This window comes from Thermobia domestica, chromosome 3 (assembly GCF_964235325.1).
Source record: "Thermobia domestica chromosome 3, izTheDome1.hap1.1, whole genome shotgun sequence".
Taxonomy (NCBI): domain Eukaryota; kingdom Metazoa; phylum Arthropoda; class Insecta; order Zygentoma; family Lepismatidae; genus Thermobia; species Thermobia domestica.
In genome coordinates this window covers 149,320,748-149,343,351 of record NC_137456.1, presented here as the reverse complement: position 1 = coordinate 149,343,351, position 22,604 = coordinate 149,320,748, and the positions used below count along the sequence as shown (strand labels likewise).

The following is a 22,604-nucleotide window of genomic DNA, read 5'->3' as shown; positions in this document are numbered from 1 at the left end:
TGGGACGAAAATGACCCACTGTTCCACCACTATCGAATTTCGAGGTCGTTAATTTTACATCGCGTACCCTTTTGTGCGCGTATTTCGACGTTTTGTGCGTCACTGGAAGACGGTCAAAATGGGCCTCGAATGTGGGACGAAAATGACCCACTGCTCCGCCACTACCAAATTTCCTGGTCCTTCCTTTGGTATCGACTAGTGAATGTTTCGTGCCGTTTCGTGCCCTTATTTCCACGTTTAGCGCGTCACCAGAAGTGTGTCAAAATGGGCCTCCAAAGTGTGACCAAAATGACCCATTGTTCCAACACTATCGAATTTCTAGGTCGTTTCTTTTGCATCGTTTAGTGTCTATTTTTTTAAATGTTTTCTGTACCTACTTCCTCGTCTTGTGCGTCACCGGAAGTGAGTTAAACAGGCCTTTAAAGTGGGAGTTAAATGGCTCACTGTTCCGCCACTGTCGAATTTCGGGGTCGGTTCTTTCGCATTGTTTAGTGCCTGTTTTGTACGTTTTGTGCGTCACCAGAAGTGTGTCAAAATGGGCTTCCAAAGTGTGACGAAAATGACCCACTTTTCCGTCACTACCGAATTTCGTGGTCCTTCCTTTCGCATCGACTAGTGAATGTTTCGTGCCGTTTCATGCCCTTATTTCCACGTTTTGCGCGTCACCAGAAGTGTGTCAAAATGGGCCTCCAAAGTGTGACGAAAATGACTCACTCCTCCGCCACTATCGAATTTCGAGGTCCTTCCTTCCGCATCGTTTAGTGCCCTTTTCTTAAGTTTTCTGCGCCTATTTCTCGTCTTGTGCAACACCCGAGGTGAGTTAAACGGGGCTTTAAAGTGGGAGTTAAATGGCTCACTGTTCCGCCACTATCGAATTTCGGGGTTGGTTCTTTCGCATCGTTTAGTGCCTGCTTTGTACTGTTTTGTGCTCCTATTTACACTTTAGTGCGACAACGAAAATGGGTCAAAATGGTCTACAAGTATAGCGGAATAACCTAATGCTGTTCCGTCACCATCGAATGTCGAGGTGGTTTTCTTCACATTTTTTATGTCGCTTTGTGCATCAGTGGGAGAGGGTCAAAATGGGCCTTGAAAGTGGAATGGATATGCCTTTTTCTGCCATATTTGTAGGTCGTCTTTGACCCACTTTCGTTGGCCTACAAAACGTGAAAATATGCGCAGAAACGGTAAAAACATGCACTAAACAATGCGAAAAAGCGACCTTGAAATTCCATACTCGTGGGAGAGAGGATCATTTTTCTTCCCACATTCAATGCCCATTTTGACCCACTACCATTGATTCACAAAACGTGGAAATAGGTTTACAAAACGGTAGAAAACACGCACAAGATGATGTGAAGGAAACGACCTCGAAATCGTTCCTGACGGAACAGGATTAACTTGTTCCGCCATATTTGTAGGATAACATTGACCCATTTCCGGTGACGCAGAAAACGAGGAAGTTTGTAAGCTTAATTATATAGAAAATTTTATACATTTTTCCTTTACGTTGGTCTACTTTACGTTGATTTGGTACTTTTAAATTTTATTCAGTTTTCCACTGAAAAGTATCTATAATTCAACAAGGAAATAATTATTAATTATAATTATTATCTATATAATTGAATTCATTATAATTTGTTCCATAACAAACACTTTACCATTTTGTACTAGCTGTTATGCCCGTTCTTCGCATGGATCAGATAAAATATCAATGTAAACGAACTGAACAACGTGAGAACAATTAAGAAACATTCTAAAATTGGATATATTTTGTGTGAATATATATCCAACAACGTACATGTGTTTTCATTGGGAAGGCCGATGGGGGCTGAATTTAAACGTATACACTATCGGGGGTGTCACTATACGTCTGAGCAACCCCAATAAATATGGATTCGACACAAATTCTACTACTTTTACATGTCCCGGTGAACCACCCCTCAGACCCCCTTGGTTCGTATTGTGAAAAAATCTCCTCTGGCCCCCACCAACCCCCAACCAATACCGCGAAAACTATGAATGTGACACTAACATCTGCCATTTTCTACTACTTTTTATATATGCCGGTAGAAGTCCCTATAATCCTCTGGTTCCAATTTTGAAAAAAAACAATGCCTTTGGGCCACAGCCAATTTGGGCTGTATTTGGAAGTCAACGCCTGTGGAAGTACCACCATTCATCTCAGCGACAGCGAAAACTATGGATTTGACACTAATATCAGTCACTTTCCATTATTTTTACATGTCTCGCAGTTCCCCACCCCCGGTGACTCCCGGCCCGCATACAATGGTGGCTAAATTTGAAAATCATCGCCAATGAAAGTATCACCATTGATCTCAGCCACCGCAAAAACTACGGATTTGACATCGGTCATTGTGGATTATTTTTACATGTCTCGTGATCCCTTTTATAAAGCCCCCCTTTCTTAGCTGATGGGGGCTAAATATGAAAGTAAACGCGGTCTTGAGTTTCACCATTGAGCTCAGCTATCCCGAAAATTATGGATTTGACATTAATATCGGTCATTTTCGATTATTTTTACATGTCTCGGAATTCCCCTCTCTGGTGACCCAAGACCCGCATATAAGGGTGGATGAATTTGAAAGTAATCGCTAATGGTAGTGTCGCCATTGATATCAGCAACCGCGAAAACTATGGATTTGACACTAATATCGGTCATTTTGGATTACTTTTACGTTTCGGTATCCCCCCCGTTGACCCACGGCCCACAGCCCAACACGGTGAATTTGGAAGTTAATGCGATCGGAGTTTCACCATTGATCTCAGCGACCGCGAAAACTATGAAATCGACACTGATATCGTTCTACTTTTACATGTCCCGGTAAACGCCCCCCTGAAACCCCCTGGTTCGAATTATGTTGAAAACGCTTTGCCTTGGCGTGGGACCTGGACCAAGGTATCTTTGACCAAAATTTGGTAACTCTCGGTCGACTTTTCTGGTTCCCACGCCGGTCCCGGTAAACGTCCCCTGGAGACTCCCTAGTAAGGAATTTAAAAAAAAAAACTCTTCGTCTTGGTCTGGGGCCTAGACCAAGCTACCTGTGACCAAATTTTGAAAAGTTTCGGTCCACTCGTCTCGTCCACAGGCCGCACAAAGATAGACAGACAGACACACGAACAAACTCTATTTTATTTATATTAGAAAGGTCAGATCCGCCGTTATTGTATTAGTGGGGTGCTTGAGCGATTGATCGTAGAAATTCAAACTCCGATGAGTGATAATTTTATAGGCTTGTTTTGTTACAAGTTTAAACTCTTTAGTCAGTAGAGAAGAGGGCGTGAATCATGGGTCAGAGTTGATGACAATGGGTTTTGGTGGGTCTGTGGGTCGCAGTGGGTAAGAGTGGTTTATGGTGGGTGGTGGGTCAGAGTGGGTCACGGTGGGTCGTGGGTCACGACGGGTGGTGAGTCAATTGGTCATGGCTAAAGTTTTCATTGCCTCACGCCCTCTCTGAACTACAGTGTTGAAAATTAATCAGTGAAAATCAATTGCAATTGATCAATCAATTGAAAGTAATTGCTGTGGAAATCAATTGCAATTGAATCAATTGCCAATTAATTTCAATTGTAATTGAATTACATAATTCAATTGCAATTACTTTCCACTGCAATTACTTTCAATCAATTGATCAATTGCAATTGATTCTCCTTTTTCAATGGCCAACTGCAATTAACAATTATCCATTACTTATTTCAATTGTTAATTGCAATTAACAATTAAATTTACAGATTAATTGTTAATTGTTAATTCAATTGAAATTTGCCCAACACTGGTTCCAGCACGACCATTCCCAATACATACACTACATAAGTCGTTCAGAAACGATTTGCAGGTGAGCATCATATAGATTTCATTGACTTTCCGCGTTGTGAACCAAACGTAAAACACACATGGAAATATTTCGGCGGAGGTGAAGCCTACCCTAAAAAGAACTTGACAGATCTACCGAAGAAGATAGACACAGAACTCGGGATAAACTGCTGGCTTTATCTCAGAAGACACGATTGGACTCAGGAGAAGTATATATATATATATATATATATATATATATATATATATATATATATATATATATATATATATATATATATATATATATATCTGTCAGCCATACTGTACAATATAATGCATGAGCTAAAGAAGCTGAATATAAGCAATGCTGAAGGGTTTTGGGCATAATATTTATGTCCGTACCCTAGTTCACAGAACGGCCCACGATAGAACAATCTAAACTTGTCTTGCAATCACCCGTCTATTCATATTATCCTCGTGCAATTCTACTAATAAAAATGCGTGTTTCATTTGAATTCGAAACTTTACTATTTTCAATGCAGCACTCATCCTCCAAAAACACACATCCAAAAATATTTTGAAGAGATATGACTTTGAATGTGCAGTGTTTCATAACACTTCAGGCACCAATGGCATTTACTTTTTTACAAAATTAGAGAAAAATTGGGATTTTAATGGTTTATTTCCTACAACATTGTGAGAATATTATACTATGTTGAATATTGTCGTTTTTTTTTTTTTTTTACTTTTTAGTTTCTAGAACTTTGAAGGTCCAGAGTTACAAAATTTTGATGTTTTGCAACTCAGTATTTGAATTAAGAACATCCTAATGCTATACATCCAACCACAGCTTGTTGCCATGCAAGATATGTTACTAAATTTCACCTTCTAAATCTTTAATGAAGCACAGCTACCTATGTTTCAGTCTCAGCGTAAAGTGTTAGGAGAAAGTTAATAACTTCATTAGTGTTACGATCACTTTTAAATAAATGATTCCGTATCACTAATATTTCTAGATGAATACGAAATACACATATATGTATAGCCATTACGTGTTTTTATCTAATTTTTAGTTAATTTTTATATATAATATAGTCAAATTTGTTATATTCAACATATTTAACCCTTTGGGGATTTCATGGTACAATTTGTACCATACGGGTGTTTCATGGTACATTGCGTCCTATTTGAGCTTTTTCGTCTTTTTTTTTTAAGCCCAGAGGCATTGTAGAAGACATTACGTATGGTTTCACACCTTCCTGCTTCGAGACATAGGAGGTGATGACGTCATAATTCTAAAATATATATTTTCGTGTAATATTTTTTGGGGGGTTTATGTAAAGTATTTTTGGCGGGCTTATTTTTGCACGTAGAAGATTGAAATTTTGCAAAAACATTCAGTCCACCAAGTAGTATTTACTAGATTCTATTCTCAGATATCTGCGTTAAAACAGGAGGGGATCCAGAGGGTCAAACATTTGAAAAAAGTGATATTTTTACCAAAAAATTCCCTTTCTTCGCAATTTTACCGCCTTAGATACATGATGGAGACAAGTTAATGGTACCGCCTGAAAGGCAGTTCTATTCTGAAGAGAATGATGTGTGACACATGGCCCTAGGGTAATTAGTGAAGTGTCAGGGAATTTTTATCAAAATATACTTATGTATAGGGGAATTTTGGACATTTTCGGTATTATTTTTTGCGGGCTTATTTTTGCACATAGAAGATTGAAATTGTGCACAAACATTCAGTCCCCGAGTAGTATTTACCAGATTTTTTGTCAGATTTCTGCGTTAAAACAGGGGGTACTGAGGGGCTAAAGGTTGAAAAAGTGAAATTTTTACCAAAAATACGTTTACGGGATTTTCCCGCCTTAGATACGTGATGAGGACACGTGAGTCATACCGCCTGAAAGGCAGTTCTATTCTGAAGAGAATGATGGGGGAAACATGACCCTTGGGTAATTAGGGATGCCTCAGGGAATGTTTAAAAATTTCCCTCTGTATACGGGAATATGGGACATTGTTGGTATTTTTTTTTTTTTGCGGGCTTACTTTTGCACCTAAATTTGGAATTGTGCATAAACATTCAGCCCACCGAGTAGTATTTACCAGATTTTTTTCAGATCTCTGCGTTAAAACAGTGGGGTCCAGGGGGGCTAAAATTTGAAAAAAAAAAGGATTTTAGACCCAAAAAATCCCTTGTTTCGAGATTTTCCCGCCTTAGATACATGATGAAGACACTGAGTCATACCGCCTGAAAGGCAGTTCTATTCTGAAGAGAACGATGGGCGAAATATGACCTAGGGTAATTAGGAATGTATCAGGAAATTTTTTACCTGAGATCATGGTGTTTTACGGTAATTTGGGGCATGGTGGAAATTCCTGATAAAATTTCTCTCGCCCTTTGTATTCAAGATAGAAACTTGACATTTAGCACACACATTCAGTATACCAAGTCATATTATTTAGATTTTTTTAGATGGCTACGTTCACACAGGGCCGCTCCAGAGGGGCCCAAAATTCGAGAAAAAAATTATTTCCGAAATTTTCCTTTGACATCATTTTTTTCGATCCTGGTATATGGTATGAGCATGCAGGTGGTACCATTTGAAAGCCAGCTCAAGTCTGAAGAGAACGAGATATGAACCATGATCCTAGGATAAAAAGTGACGATGCAGTAGCTACTTGACTGAAAGTCTAAAAAATAGCCCAAAAATCCGGAATCCGGAAAGGGTTAAGGTAAATTTTAAACTTAATCATTACTTATGTCATGAAGGGGTTGTATGAATAAATTCAACTTAATTTTTTAAAACAATTATATTATATAATTACAACTGTATTGAGAGATTTTTCAATAAATAATAAAAAGCATTTACCAAACGAGAATCGAAGTCATTATCTCACAACAAGAAGTTTTGCGCTTTATCAGTGACCCAATATAAATACTCCTGGAAAATTTGTTCTAAAGAAAGAAAAATACTCGAATTTTAAAACAATGGTTTTAATATCTGTAGAACATACTGTTCTCCTTGTTTTCTTTTCTTGTATTTTTCTCATGCTTATCATCGTTTACTATGTATACGAAACTGTGCTGAATATTTCTGCTTTTAGTGGACATGTATCCTACGTATGGGTAGATCGCAACTAAGGAAGTGTACTCTCAGATGGCTACACTGTTTGGAAATATTGCATTATAACATACTTAACCGTGTACCTGCCGAATTAAAAGGAAAGTACATATCTAACAAAATTTTCTTGTTTTCTTTGAAATTGAAGTTATTTTTTCATGTGTTTTTATTTTCAAAAATCGTCTTGCATGTATGAAATACGTCGTTTTCCCATTTGGGAACATGGGAGCTTTGTGCTTTTAAAACGTTGTAGATACATATTATTACATGAGCTTACAAGTTTATTATTTGATTGTAATATTATAATTTAATTTGAATTTATATATATAGGTATTTATTTTGTTAAAGAATGCAATAAGGTTTTCAATGCAGTTCAATACAACAGCACACAGTATATAGTGTGAATGTAATGTCCTGGAAATTCAATACTATTTTATTGTCTCTACAGAAATAGAATTGCTAATTTACAATGAATCAATGCCATAATATTTAAGTAAGCAATGGACGTGAATTCTTTTCTTGCGCTCGAAACACTTCAAAGGAGCATTATTTCCACATAGGACACGTCTCCGATCACACTGCGTTATGGAATGTCCATCAGTTTTCCTACGTGATACAGAAATTGCTGTTCCTGGTCCTGGTCTTGATGTGGTTCTCATCCTCTGGAGCATAAAGGTCATTTTTGACACTTCTCTTCTGAACTCAAGGTGCTCACTTTCATCATTGTAATGAAGCTCCAGTGCATAAGCAAGATAACTATAGCAGCAATACTCAAGTTATTAGAAAATATTTTCCACCAGCACTTTTTGCAGCAATATTTAGGGCAATAATTTGTAAAACAAAAGTCTTAGCGCCATATCTGCATTATGTGTAACCAAAGTGCAATTCAATTTAGCCACACATTTCTATAGGGGTTTCGTCCTCCAACATGATATCAATTGTATTCTCTGCCAATCGTTTTTATTATACACACTGATGTTTCTCAGTTGATATTTCTGAAATTTTCAGAAAAAAACAGTACTTCGACACGAATTAAAAAATATACCGAAGAGCGGCTAAATAGTAAAATTATTTTTTTCAAAAAGTCTTAAAAATGTTTCAACAACAAGATATTTCAGCTGAAATAAATTATTCAAACTTCCTTCTTCATAAAAGGCTAATTCTCGTCCATATCGTAAGTTTACATAATCTCAACACGGTTTCTAAAAGCATGTACCCAACTGAGAACAACGGCAGATAAACGGATAAGTGTATATTAATATACTTAATAATCTTTAGTCGCCTCTTGTCAGTCTGAGAGCTAAGATAATGCACTTGCAGAAAGCGTAATTGGGGACCTCAAAACTGATAAGTTGCGCCCAGAATTTTGCAAGCATTAAATTTGGCAGAGCGTAAGATACAGGATCTGACCTGGGCGCATGTAAATAAAATCAAACATATACAAAAAGAGACAGATCGTGATGTGAAAGGGGTTGAAAAGGGTGAGAAGGGAGTAACTTTTAGGACAGGATAATCTATTTGCACTTACTTGTAGAGCTGCCTTCTCCATGATCCTCCCGGTGAATTGATGTCCGTCCATCCTTCTAACTGGTCAGCTGGTCGTTCAAGTAGTTGAGACTTAAGGTTTAGAGAAACCCGGGCAGGAAAACTCACGTTGCGAATACAGTAAATTCAATCAAAGTCGAAATTACTCTTTGACGGATAATCCATCGCAACTAATAACTACAAGATTAACTAAGGCGAAGGGCTCTCTACGTTAGAGCAAGGTAAACTTCTTGTAAAAATGAAATCGTTGTTCGTGCTCATACATGTTGACTCGTCTCTCTTGCGATGCGGACTATCCCCTCCAAAAGTGTCTCAAAGGTTTTTTGTTCGATGTTCCTTCCGGGTTGATATCCTCGGTCGTTGACTATTTCTTCTGTCTTGATGAAAACAAATGCGTGCTCATAGATTAACCAAAGGTAGGGTGGTGATAGGAATGCTGACAGGAAAACAATCTGTTTTTTTTTTTTTTTTTTTTTTGATTGAGAAATTACATGTAAAAGAAAGAAATGACAGACAGCAAGAAAACTTCCTAGAAGGAAAAGCAAATGAAGTTAGAGAAAAAAACGAAAAGTGATTGAACATTAAACGAACGATTATGCTTTTGACTGTAATGAATTTTGAAATAAAATGTCCCGAACTCCAAAATAAACGTTTCATTCTGTGTCCAAGTACACATATCTTCACAATAATGTTTCATTAATTCTGATTTCATTTTAAAAAAAGGAAACACATCCGCTCAACTCTTAATTATTGCAAAGGTTGGCTTAGTTGATCGGAGCTAGTATTCTAAGTTTACTGTTTCTGAGAATGCCCGAAGATGAACTTAGAAAATTTAGAACTCATAACTGCCATCACAAACACCAAAATACTTTCTGGAGTAGCCTGTATATTGAGGAAGTGTAACGAAAGAAAAGGAATATTCGAGTAGTTTGATGTGTGATCACTATTGTATGATAATTACTTAAATTCTCAGACTACACGGTTGTATCCTTATTAAACACGAGAATATGTTTTAAAAAGTTAAGATGACAGAAAATTTACCTGCAGCTATACAGTCAAGGTAATTGTTTCATCCGTTGACTGAGGTTAAATGAATACTTCAAGTATACTGTCATTTACCACAATTATCAGAATATTAAGGAACAAATAAATCATATTATTAAATGGCACTCGTCATCAAAACAATGATCGACTGAATGTTGTTCAATATAACAAGAATTAATAAAAACTTAGTTAAATATAAACAAAATTAAAGTAAATAATTATCAAATTCAGAAATTACACAAGCAGGTCTCAAGATAGCATAATAAAAAATAAATGATAAATTAAGGAACTATATGCAATGTAAAAGAAAGCAATAACTAAATCGAGAATCTTTATGAATCTTAGCAGCTTCACTTATGCTAATTTAACAGTGAAAATCTGTCACGCAAGCTTGTGAATGACCAAATTTACACTAAATTATTCAATAGTACTAAATGTTTTCAGTTTAATGTCTTCCGAATACTCTACACATTAGTACCAAACATTCTGCTTAATGTTTCGGCCTTCACTGTAACATGGAGAGTATGCATCAGACTGTTAACAGTAATCTGTGAGATAAGAGTTTCTGATAGCGTGGATACGTTATCCCCACAAATAATACTAGTAATGTCCATCAGTTTTACAAAAATGTATATTACATAATTTCTGCAATCTATAGTGCGTCCAGTAAGAGAACGTCTCTGACAGCTCGCAGTGACATTGTCACTACTCGCGTGTCAAGGTTTCTTTCGGTGCAACTGTAGTGGCAATTTAATTAATGGTATAAGACAGAGTGATTGTGGTTTGTAACACTGGTATCAAAGTAGGGCTGCAATGTTCCACCGCATGTGGTAAGAAACGTCAGAGACCATCTCTTGTTGGCCGTGCTATAGTGCCAATCCGTCTTGCAATGATAGCGTGACCAGAACAACTACAAACAGCAAAGCAAGGAAACCAACAGTCCAGGGTAATACTTACGAATAGTCTTTTTTTCATTTTCAAAGAAAACACGTTTCCCCAAACGCAGATATATTTCAGAATACACCACACGTGAAGACACATCAAGTTGATTAGATCTCAGGAATAAGCTAATGACAAGGTGCTTATAGGAGACTGGAGAGCTTTTGGAGATAACCAAACTGCATAGGAAGAATGACACTCGTGTGCGAAAACAAAATTAAAACAGTCGCTTAACAGTACTTTAACAGTGAATACTGAACACAGTACAAGCAGTTGGTACAAGTAAATGCGAGGCAATGTTAATGTCAGTATATAGCCAATGTGTTGATAGTGGTATATTCATAAATGATATTTGTACAACTTCCAAATATACTGCAATATGGTTATCATATTCTGTGCAAAAATAATATACACTTACAATTATAATGAATATATTGAAAACGAATAGTGAACTTACCACAATTAGTTTCGTCTTCATGGTCAGGGCAGTCATATTCTCCATCGCACACGCACATGCCTGGTAAGCATTGCCCTGAATTACATCTAAATTCATCTGCCCCACATGTATGATTTGCTGGCAAAGGAAAATATTTCAAATTGACAAGTATTCGTTAAGAGAGAATTCTATAATTTAGAAATTTCCGACATATATTAGAAGTAAGATTTTATTTAAACTTACTTTTTGAAAACGTTCATTAATAGGGTGAATATTCATAAATTTATAATTAAAGAGTTTAGCCTATATCTAAAAAAAAGAGACAATTGTGTCTCAGAAGGTTTCTTTTTTGAAGGGAATCATGTAAAGAAGTACAACATATTGTCTAGTAAACTCTGAAATGGATTTTGTTACTAGTAATGCAGAGTATACCTGTCGAGTTACACCTTTATAACAACCGCGATTCGTAAGACACGCTATGGTTAGAGAAATATTTGAACTCCACCTTACTTCCCTAGAAAGGATATATGTAATCATACTTCCACTTTGTACACTTTTGCGAGACGAGATTAATCTTCCCAAATTTTTCATTAAGATATTAGTCGTCTCTTTTTGTGGAATTTAAGTCATTATTCTATTTTTTCACGTTGGAGATATTTGATATTTTACACATTACGTCGCATTGAACGTCAAAAGTACAAATTCTGCCTAGCGTGTAACTTCCAACTTGGCTGAAGCCAAAAATATGAATCAGGTTAAAACAGTGGACATGTATTTTTTTAAATACTCTTTGTAGAAAATATTTTAAGTTTCAGTTAAAGTCACCCCATTAACGAGAGGCGTTTTATTTAAATCCCTGAACAGACACTCTATGATCTATTTCTTCATCGCATGATTAAGTTTTACAAGTAGTGTGATGAGGTGATACTTGTAATATGTAGATCTTCATCCGATTTCCTTGCGATATATGTATTTACTTTTAAGTTCTTAATTATTTTGAATATTTATATCTCTAACAAATGATCACAGAAACTGCGGCAAACATAACTCTGTCTTTTTTTTAGTTGGATTGCACTTTTAGTTCAACATTGAGCACCAGGTTTATATGAAATGGCAAAGAAAAATAAATGAACAAACACCAATCAATAACTTTACCGAAACGTAAAGCTATAAAATATTAGATAAATTGCTCTGTTATGTGGAACAAAATCTACTACTCGAGGTTCATCAGCAACAAATACAGAAAGCAAACACGAGCCTACACTCGCACAGTGCTGGTGATTAATTATGGTGTTCACAAGGATTCATTCTTTCATGAAGAGTCTAAACAACATGTTTCTAAAACAATTATCTATTATTAAAAAAGATTCAAACCTAGTATTTCTGTCCCATAAGCGATGAAACATATCGTTAAATTAACGAGTACTTTTCAAGATGTGTCCCACTAAAGTAGCCTCTTTAGTGTTCTCTGGAGTTTATTTAGTAAATAATATTAGAAAATGAAAGGAAAATTACTTGTAATTTATATCAGAGTCCTTCAGTCTTAATATATTTGTATTCAATCTCCCAAGTCTTTAACTGGTTTCATTTATTTCAAGTTTCCTATGATCGGATCAGTAGAAGTAAAAGTATAGAATGTTTGGTTAATTGATGAGATGGATCTCTTGCAGCAGCGATGTTATTTTAAACGTGGTCTTACAAGCTGGCTTGGGATCTAATTAGATGTACTCTTACTGGGAATTGATCTAGGCTTTCCACACCAAGTCGCGTAGGCTAATCATATACCGTTACCACGAGGGAGCTCACTAAAAATAGATGTCAGCGGAAATGGTAAGCTATTATTGGTCACTTAATTTTGTTGATTGGTTGGCTGATTTTTATCTAACTCTATGGAAGCTATGAGACCTATAGTGCAAGAAGAGATGCGAAGCGGTATAGTACGTTTCGTGCTATCTACGGAGGACTTAACTTTATTGAGACTGTTCTATTAGCGTAGGCATTTTTGCTAACTGGTTCTCGGCTTAGGGGAATTCTGGGCGTATTGAGGGGGACTTCCGGGCTTGTGATCCTCCCCGAAATTTTGTTTACTCTATTAAAGTAAGCGAAATATCTTGCAGAATTTTAACACTTCTAAGACTAAATCAGCAAAACCTTCCCCCAATTCAAAATCATAAATACGTCACTTCCCACATTAAAATGAAACACAGATTGTTGACAGTGTGTAGGAGGTGACGACATACAAAGCAATAATACTAGTTAAGAAGTTGGTGTTAAGAAAGTAGATATCTCGGGAATAGTTGGTAATTTTTCCTCAAAGGTAGACTTTAAACAAAGCAACATTCTGCAATGCTGCTCCTTACGTTAAAGAAGCTGATGACAAAAATGTGTGAAATGGTTTCAGAGAATGAGAATATATTAGACAGTAAGGGAAACTCATTCACACTTATGATAAGACTCCTCCTAATGTAGGTGCCCAGCAAAAAAATTACGCTGGGTATGTGACTGACGTGCTAGGTAAGAAAGACGACACATGGTATTGCCAGGCAGTCACAATCCTGAGAGTGTCATTGAAAGGATCACAGGCGGTAAAGAGAAGCACTTACGCAATGTTATGGAAAAAAACACGGACGTGTATGGGAACAATAGTATATATTTGCACTGCTGCTAATATCTACTCTTCACCTAACCCTCCTCTGTCTGACTTCCGAACGTACGAGATTATCACAGAGATAGTGAAAACAAATTGCAAGTAAATTGAAAGCTTATTGTTACCTGGTGGACTTGCATTGCCACAACGAATGAATAATATTAAGCACCATCTTATAATCATGGGATTCCAAGATCGATTCATATGGGTCACATATGACTCGAAACGAATAGTAGATCATGAACGAATTGGTGATACCATGAGTAATAAACATCTTTATAAAACTTGAATACAACGAGTGCAGTATCGAACATAAGAAATTGAAAAATCGTTGTCCTCCTCTCTCTCTATGTTCTTCATATTAAATGCAGCTGTCATGGAGCAAACAAAATAACTTATGGTAAGTGTTAAATTCCAAACCCCTACACGTGGCACATCTGCATTCAAGTGTTTCCATAACTTATGACAGGCATGCACATACACATATGATACATACGTTGATATAATACAATTTTTCAAGGTAGAGTGGTTGTGCTGGCGCTTCACGTTCCATCTTCTCCGACTATCGTGCAGCAGCGAAAGTTCATATTTTGGTTAGGGTTTAGACGCCTGAGCCAGAAAATTGTTTCTCGTTTGCGATTAGAATATCAGTATGCAATTGATTAAAATGTAAGTATGTTTGAAATTCATTAGAGACAGTTGCCCTACTGTCATTCAAAAATGACTAGCTCTGCTATAGTATTGTAAAGTACAAGACTTTGAATGGCATTGAAATTGTGTGTTTAATATCTGAGAGATGTGAGAAGCAGGATGTATAATGTTACATACCGTTTTCAACTCGATCTGTCATTTGTTGTAAATCAGCATATTATTTAACATAATAGAGATTGTTGAATGGTGGGATCAAAATGGCCAATTATCAAACTAAAAAGCAACAGGATATAAGTTTAGTATATTATGAGGCTGGTGGGTATGGGTGAGCGTTAGCCAGATTATAGCAAGCAAGATACCTAGCGAGACTAATGCCTTATCAGTCCGTGTTTGCGAATGTCTTTGAGCGGCTACTTGCACTGGATCTGTGCTACAGGATATGGGTGACACCATTGTCCCGCGTACTGTCAGGATTTCCCATTTTGAAGAGGATGTACTAACAGTGATAGCGGGTGTTGTTTCGGGTGTTGTTTCCAATTACCATGTTTATATCCAATTATTCAAATTATCTTATTTTGTATAAACTTTTCAGTTTATTTATATGTTCTACAGCAAAATTAATTTGCTCTTAATTTACAAGATTCCCTAACTTCCAGTAGTTTAGAAAATCATGAACAATAGCTGAAAGCGATTTTGATTATATGCAAAGTAAGGACACTTTAGCACTATATAACTTCTTGCAAACTTCCGTCCTTGTGAAATTCTACCAATAAATATGCCTGTTGGATAATAATTCAAAACTTGAGTATTGTGAATACCGCGCTCAACTTGTTAGCTAACATGAACAAACTTAGAAAAATAACATTTTGAGTTTTTGTGACTTTCTTTGTTACGTGTTTAATATAACTTACAGCAACAATGGCATATACTTCCATTACTCAATTTGTTACAATTTGGTTTTTAACTGTTTATTTTCCACAATATTGTGAGGATATTATGCTGCATTTAATATTTTTGTTAGTAAACTTCTAGGTTCTAGAACTTTCAAGTTTCAGAGTTACAAAATTTTGATGGTTTGGAATTCAGAATTTGAATTAAGGATATTCTAATACTATACTTTCAACCACTGCTTTTTCACATGCAAGGTATGTTACTAAATTTCAGTTTCTAAACCTTTAATGAAGGACAGTTACCTCTCTTTCAGTCTCAGCGTAAAGTGTAAGGAGAGAGTTAATAATTTCATGAGTATTACGAGCAGCTTTAAACAAGTCATTCCGTATTCCTAATATTAGTAGATGAATTCACAGTACATATATATATTGTGCCACTATATGTTTAATCTAATTTGAATTAATTTTCACATATAATAAACCAAATTTTCGTCAATATTCAGCATATATATGAGATGAGTTTTATACTTAATCATTACTTATGTCATGAAGCGGTAGTATGAATAAATTCAACTTAATTATTTTAAAACAACTATATTATATAATTGTATTGAAGGATAATTCATTAAATAAAATAATATATTTTTGAAACGAGAATCGAACTCACACGATAAGGATTTCCGCGCTTTAGCAGTGATCTAATATAACTACTCCTGCAGAATTCTTTTTAGCAAAAAACTCGAATTTTATAACAATGATTTTAATGTCTGTAGAAAATATTGTTCTTTGCATTTCTTGTCCTTTTTGTCGTCCTTATTTTAATATATATATATATATATATATATATATATATATATATATATATGACAACTACGTTTAATGTTTCTCCTTTCAGTGGACATTAATATATTTAATAACGTTTTATTAATTTTGATTACTTTTAAAAGAAAATAGATCTGTCCAACTCTTCTTTATTGCAAAAGTTGGCTTCGACGGTCTGATCTATCATCCTGAGTTTACTGTTTCTGAAGATGCCCGAAGATGAACTTAGAAAATTTTCAGCTCATACCTCCCACAATGAACGCCATTATACTTTCTGCAATAGGGTGTACATTGGGGAAATGTAATAATAGGAAAAAGGAATATTCGAGAACTATGATGTGGGATAATTATTGTATGCCTATTATATAAATTCTTAGACTACATGGTTGTATCCTTATTAAACACGAGAATATGTAAAAAAAAGTTAAGATGACAGAAAATTTCCCTGCAGCTATACAGCCAAGGTAATTGTTTCATCCATTGACTGGGGTTAAATGAATACTTCAACTGTACTGTCATTAATCACAATTATCAGAATATAAAGGAACAAATAAGTCATATTATTAAAGGGCACTCATCATCAAAACAATGATCGCCTAAATGATGTGCAAAATAACAAGAAGGAATAAATCTCAGTTAAATATAAATAAATATAAGTAAATAGTTAGCAAATTCAGAAATTAGACAAGCAGGTCTCAAGATAGCATAAACGATAAAAATAATAAAAAATAATGACCAAATTAAGAAATATAAGTAATGTAAAAGAAAGTAGTAACTAAATCGAGCGTATCTATGCAACTTAACAATTTCAGTTACACTAATCTTATCAGTGAAAATCTGTCACGTAAGCTAGTAAATGGCCAAACCTAGACTAAAATTATTCAATAGTACCAAATGTTTTCACAGTTTAATATATTCCAATCATTTTACATCCCAGTACCAATCATACTGCCTAATATTTCAGTCTTCACTGTATTATGGAGAGCGCGCATCAGGCAGTAAACAGTAATATGTGAGAGAAGAGTTTCTGATAGCAAGGATATGTTTTCTCTACAAGTAGTGCTAGAAATATCTATCAAGTTTACAAAGAAAATGTTTACGTAATTTCTACCACCTAATGTGAACCCGTCTTGCAATGATAGCGTGGGCAGAAGAGATACAAACTGCAAAGCAAGGAAACCAATAGTCAAGGGTGACACTGACGGATAGCTTTTCTATTTTCAATGAAAATACGTTTCCCCAAACGCAGAAATATCTCAGAATACAGCACACATGATAGCACAACAAGTTGATGTAGAGCACAAGTATATCTTGAATGACAGTGTGTTTATGTGAGGCTTGCAAGTTTTTGGAGATAACCATAAGGCATACGAAAAATTACACTTCTATCCGAGAACAAAATTAAAACTTACTAGCTTAGCAGTGGTTTCACAGTGAATACTGATCACAGTACTAGTATTTCTGGTAAGTGAATCCGCGGCGACGTTAATTTCCAAATATCACCAATGTGTTCATAGTTGTGTTTACTTGTATATTCAAAAATTAAATTTGTAGAATTTTCAAATATTCTGCAGTAACTTTATCATATTCTGTGCGAAGATAATATATATTTACAACTATAATGAATATAAAAACAATTGTAAACTTACCACAATTAGTTTCGTCACTATGGTCAGAGCAATCATATTCTCCATCACACACGTAATAACTAACTGTGCATTGTCCTGAATTACATCTAAATAGATGTTGCCCACATGTACGACTTGCTAGTAAAGAAGAATATTTCAAATTGACAAGCATTCATTAAGAGAAAATTCTATAAAATTATTAGAAATTTCTTACATATATTAAACGTATAATTATTTTTAAACTTACTTTTTGAAAATGCTCATAAAAATTGTGAATGCTCATACACTTATAAGTAAAAATTTAGTATGCAGCTTAAAGAAGGGAGTCAACTTTGTCTCACAAGGTTTTTTTTAAAAAAGGAAATCATGGAAAGAAGTAAACATGTTCTCTAGTAAACTCTCAGACGGATTTTGTTATTGGTTATATAGGGTCTATCTGTCGAGTTACACCTCTCTAACTCCATCAATTCGTGAGATACTGGAGATCGGTGAGATCATCAGGGGAATTTTTGAAATCCACCTTACTTCCTTAGAAAGGATGTTTTTAGACATACTTCTATCTCGTACACCTTCGCGAGAACAGAGTAATCTCTACAAATTCCCCATTAATACTTTAGTGTTATCTTTTTAGCAAATTTAAGTCATTAATAATTTTTTTCTAGTTGGAGAGATTTGATATTTTACATGTCACTATGCTTTTAATTTCATAAGTACTATATCTACAAATCGCATAACTTCCAGATTTAATGAAACAAAAATATATGCATGAGGTTACAAGAGTGGACATATATTTTTATTTGAAACTGCATCTTGGAGAAATTATTTTAAGTTTCAGTTATCCTTTCCACCATTAACGAAAGGTATTTTGTTTAAATCCCTGAACCGAGACTCTGTTTTCTATTTCTTCGCTGCCTGACTAAGTTTATCAAGTAATGTGATGAGTTGACACCTGTGATATCTAGATCTTCATCCGATTTCTTCGCGAAATTTGCCTTTACTTTTAAGTTCTGAATTATTTTGAATACTTATACCGGTAAGAAGTGATCACAGACACTGGATGAAACAAATTTGTTTTTGGTCGGACTAGTCTTTAACTTCAACATTGAGCATTAAGGCAATACGAAACAGCAAGGGGAAATGACTAAAAAAACTCCAATCAATAACTTTACCGAAACAAAAGCTATACAATATTAGTTAAATTACTCTATTACGTGGAACAAAATCTACTACTCAAGGTTCGTCAGCAACAAATTTTCCTCTAGAAAACAAACACGAGCCTACATTCGCAGAGTGCTGCTGACTAATTACAATGTTCACATGGACTCATTCTTTCCCGTAGAATCCAAACTACAAGCTTTCTAAAAGAACTACTTATTATTAAAAAGATTCAAACCTATTATTTCTGTCGCATAAGAGATGAAACTTATCGTTAAATTAACGAGTACTTTTCAAGATATTGCGTTCTAATTAAATAGTCTCTTTAAGTTTTCTCTGGAGTTTAATTAGCAAATAATATTAGAAAATGAAATAAAAATTATTTGTAATTCATATCAGAGTGCTTCAGTCTTAATATATTTGTATTCAAGCTCCCAAGTCTTCAACTCGTTTCATTTACATCAAGTTTCTTATGACCGGTCAATAGAAGTAGAAGTATAGAATGTTTGGTTAATTGATGAGATTCATCTCTTACAGCTGCGATGTTATATTTAACGTGGTCTTACAAGCTGGTTTGGGATCTAATTAGATGCACTCTCACTGGGAATTAATCTAGGCCTTCCACACCAAAGACCTAGATCTCCCTCGTGGGAACGGTATATGATAGGAAAGAGAGGAGGCCTATCATATACCGTTCCCACGAGGGAGATCACTGAAATAAATGTCAGTGAAAATGGTATGTCCTTATTGGTCCTTTAATTTTGTTGATTGATTGGTTGATTTGCATCTAACTTTATAGAAGTTACAAGACCTGTTTTACAAGGAGAGATGTGAAGCGGTATAGTACCTTTCGTGCTATCTACGGAGGACTTATCTTTATTGAGACTATTCTATTACTGTAGGCACGTTTTCTGAGTAGTTCGATTCCCGGCCACAACTCATTGATTGTGTTCACCGTAAGTTATAGATTCAAGTCTCTTATATTCTTAGTTCTTAGGAGACAGTTAACTCGAATCTAATTACTTCCAGTCAAAACCGGAACCCCAGGGAAGATGTGCACATTATCCATTTTATTATTGGTAATTATTAAGAAACATTATATGCACCAAATATTTCCGCATTATTTTGCTTCGTTCCTTATGAGCAATTTTAATATATTTTCTGTTAGAATCCCGACCTCACTCAACATCATTCTCCTTTCAGAAATTAAGCAAAGGGCAGAGACATCACATAGAAACACCTGGCAACTTAAAAATGCTCATACCTTGTACTTGAATTGGAAGCCAGAATCAACTGCGCTTTGTAATCCGCAGTCGGTCTTATTTATGTATGCCACGAATAGAGCAGCGAAGAGGGATTTAGAAAAAGAAAACAATTCTATTTCCTGGTATTTGAAATTGAATAATGCCAGTGGAATTTGAACATTCCTGACAGTTTGATGTTTCGTGTCATATTAAATATAAGACATTATTTCCGTCTGCAAATGGAACTAAAGATAAGAGTCGATAAATCAATTCATGCTTCCTCAACCATTTTCCCCATTATTAGTAAATCAAAATACAGTACAACACTCCTGCCACTAGTACTCCTGATGAGTCTTGTACAACACAGATAGAACTAATTCCAGTAAATACCAAAAAGTCCTTCACAGACCATGGGCATTTTGAACAGAATAGAGATAGCGAAGGATTTTTGTATCTTCTGCATAGTTATAAACTCCAGAAGAGACTGAGTGTAGTAGTTAAATAAAATAAAATAAAATCAGTGCATACACAGGTTCAAGACCCACAATAATAACCTGACCAAAATCAAACACATACTGAGTTTGGAAGAATTGGTGACATAAGGAATTTCGAGAAAATGTGAGTATACACGAAAAAGAAAACAAAAGAACAGTATGACAGTGGCCACCGCTTACTATTTGGTACCTAAATATTTACCATCCTCTTAGGTATTGATAAACACTAATATGATCTCTCGTTGAAAATAAGAGATAAGATGAACTATGTTCTTGAGATACTGAATACATATAAGAAACCGGAACTATTTTATTTCTCCTATTACCTGGTTGCTTTATGTTAATCAATGACAAGACCAATGACACAATGCTCTTCATCACAAACTTAGTAGGATATATATATATATTTGGTCTAGGAATTAATTCGTGCGGTTGGTACGCACACATTGAAGCTGTAATACAAACACAAAATACATAAATACCTTAAGAAAAATATTGTCCATCGCTAGCCACCACATTCGCCCATCTGTCAGGCAATGTACGGATTCCGTGGCGAAAGAAGTCCTCATCCTTGGAAGCGATCCAGTCAGAGACCCATGTTTCGATATCTTCTGAAGAAGTAAACCGCTGTCCAATCAAATCGTTGTTCATGCAATCGAACAAGTAGTAGTCCGAAGGAGCAACATCTGGTGAATACGGCGGGTGGGGTAAAACTTCCCATCCCACATTTTCTAAATAGGTTTTGACCGGTTTTGCGACATGTGGGCGAGCGTTATCATGTTGAACAATACGTTTATCATGTCTGTTCTCCCATTCTGGTCGTATTCTGGCCAGAGCTTGCTTCAAACGCATTAATTGTCATCGATAACGTTCTCCATTCATAGTTTCACCCGGTTGCAGCAGCTCATAGTACACCACACCTTTCCTATCTCACCATATGCACAGCATAACCTTTGCACAGTGAATATCTCGTTTTGTTTGTGATGGACCTGGTTCACCTGGTTTCACCCAGGCCTTTTTTCGTTTAGAGTTCTCGTAATGGATCCACTTCTCATCACCCGTAATAATTCGATGCAGAAACCCCTTTCTGCTCTGTCGTTGAAGCAGCAATTCGCAAATGGTTTTTCGTCTTTCAACGTCTCTGTCTTTCAATTCATGTGGAACCCAATGTGACATCTTTTGAATCATTCCCATGGCTTTCAAGCGTTTGGAGACTGTTGTTTGATCAACGCCTAATGCTGCTGCAAGTTGTTCCTGCGTTTGACACGAATCCTGCTCGAGCAATGCTGTCAATTCTTCGTCTTGAAATTTTTTTGGCTGTCCAGCTCGCTCTTGGTCTGCCAAGCCGAAATCACCATTTCTAAACCGTGCAAACCACTTCTGACACGTTCGCTCAGCTAGAGCATGGTCACCATACACTTCCACCAAAATACGATGACTTTCAGTCGCACTTTTCTGCATGTTAAAGTAATGCAGCAGAACACCCCGCAAAAACACTTTATCAGGCACAAATTGCGCCATGTTCACTTAACTACAAACTGGTGTTGTTGACGCTTTAATCCACTGCCCTATACTACGAACGATACGCGATGACAGGGGTTTGCAACACATGTGTGGATACACGGAACTGTGGGACGCTCCGTTCGTTGCGCCATCTCTTGTCCACCCGCACGAATTAATTCCTAGATCAAATATATATATATATATATATATATATATATATGGAGTTGGATCTCTTGAGGTATAGGTTCACAGTACCACAGAGTTCCGATGTACCCCTTTGACCATAGTAAGTTTCGTATTTTTGGGGTCTCTGGGCTTAATACCCTACCCGAAATACTATTTACTCTATTAATGTAAATGAAATATCTAGCAGAATTTTCACACTTCCAAGACTACAGTTAGAAAAGCGTTCATCCAATTTAAAATCGTAAATACGTCACTCCCCACAGTAAAATGAAAGGCGATTAGCGTGTAGGAGGTGACGACACATAAAGCAATAATACTGGTTAAGAGGTTCGTGTTGGGAAAGTAAATAACTGGAAAAGAGTTGGTAATGTTTCCTCCAAGATCGCCGTTAAAGAAAATGGCATTCTACAATGTTACCTTTTAGGTTAAAGAAGCTCATGATTAAAAAAATTGAAATGTTTTGATAGAATCA

The 22,604-nt window shown here is 35.8% G+C and overlaps 1 protein-coding gene across 15 annotated transcripts in view; it reads right to left on the bottom strand.

Annotated features, from left to right (window-relative positions):
• LOC145680804 (uncharacterized) overlaps positions 1-22,604 on the bottom strand; it is a 296,773-nt gene that overhangs the window by 132,269 nt on the left and 141,900 nt on the right. For all 15 annotated transcript variants that reach the window (XM_081751866.1, XM_081751865.1, XM_081751864.1 and 12 more), the window contains exons 6-7: positions 17,572-17,688; positions 10,934-11,050 (exon numbers count right to left, since the gene is read on the bottom strand). In XM_081751866.1, coding sequence (XP_081607992.1) covers positions 10,934-11,050; positions 17,572-17,688 — 234 coding nt within the window. The remainder of the gene's footprint in view (positions 1-10,933; positions 11,051-17,571; positions 17,689-22,604) is intronic.